General features: G+C 39.1%; 1 protein-coding gene across 1 annotated transcript; it reads right to left on the reverse strand.

The window, feature by feature from the left end:
- Nucleotides 1–3,834: 3,834 nt before the first annotated feature.
- Nucleotides 3,835–4,475, reverse strand: LOC103998258 (sigma factor binding protein 1, chloroplastic-like). Its single transcript, XM_009419679.3, has one exon. The coding sequence runs from the start codon at nt 4,336–4,338 to the stop codon at nt 4,000–4,002; it is 339 nt and encodes a 112-aa protein (XP_009417954.1). The 5' UTR covers nt 4,339–4,475; the 3' UTR covers nt 3,835–3,999.
- Nucleotides 4,476–5,925: the final 1,450 nt, after the last annotated feature.

Below are 5,925 nucleotides of genomic sequence, written 5' to 3' on the forward strand. Positions count from 1 at the left end.
AAAACTTTTACCAAGTGTTTTTAAACTATTGATGACATCCATAAAATGGGTGTATATGTCAATAATAGTTTCGCTTGGTTTTATATGAAATAACTCGAAATCATGCATCAAAAGATTAATTTTAGAGTCTTTAACTCTACTCGTCCTTTCGTGTGTGATTTCAAGTGTATGCCAAATCTCATAAGTAGTTTCGCAAATAGAAACATGATTAAATTCATTTTTGTCTAAGACGTAAAACAAAGCATTCATAGCTTTGGCATTCAAAGAGAAAGTCTTCTTCTCCAAATTATTCTTTCAACGGGCAAAGATTAACTACCCTTTTATACCCCTTTTCTCCTTTTCACAAGTTTATGAGACAACCTTTTACGATCCTCTTTTACAAGGTATCCCTCATACACCTCCCTTAGAATTCTCTCTAAGCTTTAGGAGAAGGGAACTCAACTTTCTAATAGGGTTTACAACTTTAGAATTATAGAGTTTTGCTTAACTTTCTTACTACTCCTTGTAGGAATAGCTGGGGTTTTTATAGACTCCAAATGACTTCAAAACTTGGAGCTAAGATTCAAATCCCTAAGATTTCGGGGTACGGGCGATACCACCACCTGCACTGGGCGGTACCACCGCCTAGAAGATTGTGTCTGGGCGATACCACTGCCCAGACTAGCGGTACAATCGCTTGACAGTCTCTCAAAGATTGTGTCTGGGCGGTACCATTGCCCAAATCAGTGATACCACCACCTGACACAGTCTCGGAGATTGTGCCATGACGGTTTCACATGTTGGGTCACTATTTGGACCTTTTCACTTGGCCCAACACAGCCCAAACTTAGGCCCAATTGGCCCCTAATTGAGTTGGCCCAATTCCAACCCAATTACGCCTAAAATCTACTTCGATCTAGAAAATTATTACAAAGCTAATCAAATATTATTCGGCATGTCATTGATTCATCGACGCCTCGTCCAATTCTTCAGCGCATTATCCTCTTTTGTAGCCTATTGTCCAATCGGTCAGTTGACCTCCGCAACTCTGATTTTCTTGGTGTAATTTTTGCTCTTCTTGGCCCGATGCGCGATCCCATGGCCCAAGGCCTTTTGTTGATACATCGACCGATCCTTCGGCTCGACGTCCAATCTTCTAACATGTTCCACTCCGGCCCAACATAATTCTTCTTGCTTTAATTATCTTTCCTAATCGAAGTTAGTCCTACATCACTCAAAATGTAGATTAGATCATAAACACATCAATTGGTTTCATTATCAAAATCCAAGATTCAACATGGTCGACATGCCGGAAGGACTTCGTGCCATAAGTTCAGGCATTGGGCCAAAAGATTGGATATTGTACTAAAGGAGATCGGATGTTACAGAAGGTCAATATGCCGATTGGGCAATACACCAAACGAGATGACTATGCGTTGAAGGATCATATGAATCAATGATATATCAAGCAACATAGGATTCACGCTTGTAATCATGTGTGTCTAGATCAAAGTAGTCTAGGTCTAATTGAGTTAGTTTCAGGTTTAACTAGGCTAACTCAATTATGGGCTCATTGGACCTGATTCAAGGTTGAGTTAGGCCCATTAGGAGGCTGATTCAATGACCCATATATGGGTCAAGCGGTGGCACTGGTAGAACAGGTGGTGGTACCACCAAGATACAGTCTCCCAAATTGTATCAAGTGGTGGTACCGCCCAATGTCAGTCTGGTAGGCAGTAGTATCGCCCAGATTGGATAGTAGTACCACCAGTTGTCAAGGGTGCAGGTGGTAGTACCACCCAATACTGACGGTGGGACCGCCAGTACCGTTGAAACCGAGGATGTGATATTTTTTTGACTCTACTTTTGAAGTCATTTGGGGTCTATAAATACCCCACTCTTTCCTAATTGAGGTAGCAAGAAATTAAATAGAAAGAGAAATAATACTTGAGTGAAAATGTGTTGTAATCTCTTTTAAAATTTAGAGTATCTTCCTCCTAGAGTTAGAGGTATTTCTAAGGGAGGAATGACGTCTAAGTGTAAAAGAGAAGTATAAAGGTTCTTTCCTGAGCATATGAAAAAGAGAAAGAGTTGTAAGAGGGTAGTTGATCTTCATCCGTCGAAAGAAGATCGATAGTGAACGTCAATGGCCTCGACGGAAGAAGAATCAAGAGTGGACGTAGGTCGGGACAACCGAACCACTATAAAATTAGCTTGCATTTCTATTTATGCTTTTTATTCATATTGCTTACTGATTTACTTGCTCACTACTTTTATGCACATTGCAAGTTAAACATCTTTTCGATACTGGTTTGATTGAACGATATTTTTGAATTAATGTAATTTTTATGAAAGCACTAATTCACCCCCTCTCTTAATGTCGAAACGATCCTAATAGAAGGGAGCATGATATTGATGACATAGAACCATTGTGACTTGTATTGATAATCAGATTTAATAAAGTATTATTGTATTTATTTGACTTGTTGACTTATTTTAAAATTTATGACCATGCATAAAATATTATTTAATTTTTCTAAAATTGAATTGATAAAATTATTTTTAATAAACTTTTATTTTATTTATTTTAATTTTAATTTTTTTATCTTATAAATTAATGAGTAAGTGAAAAAATATTAGATAAGATAATTAAAAATATGATTATATTTTGATTATGGTTATTATACAATAAAAAGAAAGTCGATAGATTTCTTAGGAGATGACCTCTCTCACCTATAATATATAGGATATCCTAAAGACTTAATACACCTTATAACATAATACAACAAGAGATTATATATCTATTCTCAACTCTCCCTAATTTCTATTTCATCACTCATGGTGGTTCTTTGAGAGATAATAAGAGAGGAGATTGGTATTGCTGCATTCTATAGATTAAACTATAAAGTGCATTCTATGAATCAAATAAAAATATTCTCATTGAAAAATACGCACATTGGATATATGATTATTTGATTTTAGATTTGATATTAAAATTATTCTGTATAATAACAATAATATGAATACAGTTAAATTAACATAATTAACTAGCTAAAACTATACTAATTGTATGGACACCCATAAGAAAGTTCATGATAGCTGACTTGGCTACCTGGTTGATAAAAGAACACAATTGCCTTAACTATGATAGCTCACTTGGCTACGTGGTTGATAGCACCATCTTATCTATCTAACCTATCAAATATGAAAGCAAGTGAACTACCATAAGTGTTTTATGAATAGTGGACAGCAAAGCAAAAGAACGGAACATCAATGAGCATTAACTCAACCTTATAACACTGGTTTTAATTAAACATGTATAGATCAGGAGAAGATTAATGGAAACATAAGAAATTAGAAAAAAAAAAAAAAAGATGTTTTATTTTTTCTTAAATAAGGAGAATATCAATATTGAGAAGACTTAACATATATTAATAGATGGTGTCCCAAATACTGATAGAGAATACCAGTGTTATATGTTTTGTTACCTACAAGAATTTTATTGTATAAAAGGAATTTTTAGTTACTAGGGATGTAATCATACACATTTCTTGCTTCCCTTTTCTAGTGAGAAGGTAATTAAGTAGAGGTCTTGTGCAAAAATGTTGTTCATTTTTGTAAGAAAAATCACTTCCTTTTCATAAATCCCAACTTTTATTTGGAAGATATATAATTTTTGTGGCCAGGAGGCATAATATATGGGTAAAAGAATTGTTTATGAAGGAATTCCATGAGATGCTACTCCACTTCATTCACCACTACACATAAAATCTTATATACATCTCCTATATTTGTATCATCCCAATGCCTTCCAATAACCCATGGCCAAGCATGTTTGATCTTTTCATAAGAAGATCACACTCAAATAAGAGTTTACTTGCAAGTGCAATGGAAAGTACAGTAATACTACCAAAGGAGGAATATATACAGAATCCTTGGGAGAACACCACCATGATGGAGTCACACTTGTTAAACTCCCAACGTCCTCTTACTTGAGGATTGGAGCTAGTACAGCGTCGGCTACATGAATCCAGAAAAGCTCTCCAGCATTCGTGCAACAAACGCCTCATCAAACGCTTCGATCGGAGCCACCAAGCTGTTCTCCTGCTCCACGTTGCAGCTGACGCCATGATTCGACGGGGTCGAGCTCGCCGCCGAGGGAGATGCAGACGCTGTCGAGGAGTCATCCGTCGTTTCGAGCACCGAGTCCCGGCCGGTGAGCCTCTGAACGAGGGAGCGGAAGGTGGCGGCGGTGGCGGTCACCCTCATGGGGTCCGAGATGTACACCACCTTGATCGGGGTCTTCTTGGCCGCCTTGGACCGCTTGAGGCACTTGGGGTGGACGCCCAGTCTCTTCATCGCCAGGAACTCCTAAGGATGAAGGGGAGGAGATTTTTATGGTGCAGAGCCGTGGTTTTTGGAGAGGAGGGTATGCGGTTTCTGGGAAGAGATGATGGAGGGAGGAAAAAGAAATGTTATCAGAGCATGGCGTGGCTACTGTGCATCCAATAAAGATTCGTGCACACACCTATATATACAGAGAGAGAGAAAGAAAGAGAGAGAGAGAGAGAGGGAGAGGTGTGATGGGGATAAAAAGAGGAATAACCTTTGTATAGGAACAAATACTAGAAGACCAAAATACGCAGCGGAATAAAATGGAAACACAATCAAACAGAACACCAAGATATACGTGGAAAACCCCTTCAATGTGAAGGGTAAAAACCACGGGGCAAACTAGAGATAATCCACTATGAGAATAATGAATATACAAATCTCAATCTCTTGCTCAAAACCCTAGCAACAACCACAAGAGAATAACTGGGATACAAGGATCACGTCACTGCTCACAATATCTAAAACCTCCCCAAGTAATCACAGCAAGAGTCTACTGTAGATTTGATCTAACCTGAGATGAGAACACTGCTAGATGATTGTGAACAGTCTCTCTGCGTTGTCCTTGTCTTCTTCCCTTTCTTTCTCTTCCTTTTCTGCCTTGATCTCCTTCTTCTCTTTGGAATCCCGTGGCCTCCAAGATCTGCCTCGTTGCTGCCTTTTTATAGCCTTAATCTGCCTCTAAAACGCAGCCACCACACCCCCCTAATCTTAATTAGGGTTAGGTTAAGAGAGAGTGTGGGCTGTGGGCTGATAAAGCCCACATGGGCTGAATATGGGCCATCAGCCCAACAACCTCCCCCTTCAGCCCATAAGGGAGGCTGTCCCATGACTCCTCAATGTGAAGCCATGCCGACCAACTGTCGGCATATCTCCTGTCTTTCTTTTGGTAAGGTCTTCGTTAACATGTCTGCTCCGTTGTCATCTGTATGAATTTTCTGAAGCTGCAACTGCTTCTCTTCAAATACATTTCGAATCCAGTGGTATCTGACATCTATATGCTTTGACTTGGAATGAAACATTGGGTTCTTACACAAATGGATGGCACTCTGGCTGTCACAATGCACCACATAATTTTTTTGTTTCAGCCCCAATTCTTGTAAGAATTCTTTCATCCATAATATTTCTTTGCATACCTCTGTAGCAGCAATATATTCTGCTTCTGTGGTGGAGAGAGCAATACACCTTTGTAACCTGGATTGCCATGACACAGCTCCCCCTGCAAAAGTAAGTACATAACCTGAAGTAGACTTCCTCGTATCTATATCTCTGGCCATATCTGCATCTGTGTAACCTGTCAACACAGGTGGTCCACCTCCAAAGCTTAAACAAACCTTAGAGCTCCCTCTGAGATATCTAAAAATCCACTTCACCGCTGCCCAGTGTTCTTTGCCTGGATTTGCAAGAAATCTGCTAGTAACACCCACTGCATATGCGATGTCTGGCCTCGTACATACCATTGCATACATTAAACTTCCAACTGCTGAAGCATAAGGAACCTTTTGCATTTTCTCCTTCTCCTCATCACTTGACGGACTCTGTTCTGAGCACAAC

The sequence above is a fragment of the Musa acuminata genome, unplaced genomic scaffold (genome assembly GCF_036884655.1).
Source record: "Musa acuminata AAA Group cultivar baxijiao unplaced genomic scaffold, Cavendish_Baxijiao_AAA HiC_scaffold_39, whole genome shotgun sequence".
Lineage (NCBI taxonomy): Eukaryota > Viridiplantae > Streptophyta > Magnoliopsida > Zingiberales > Musaceae > Musa > Musa acuminata.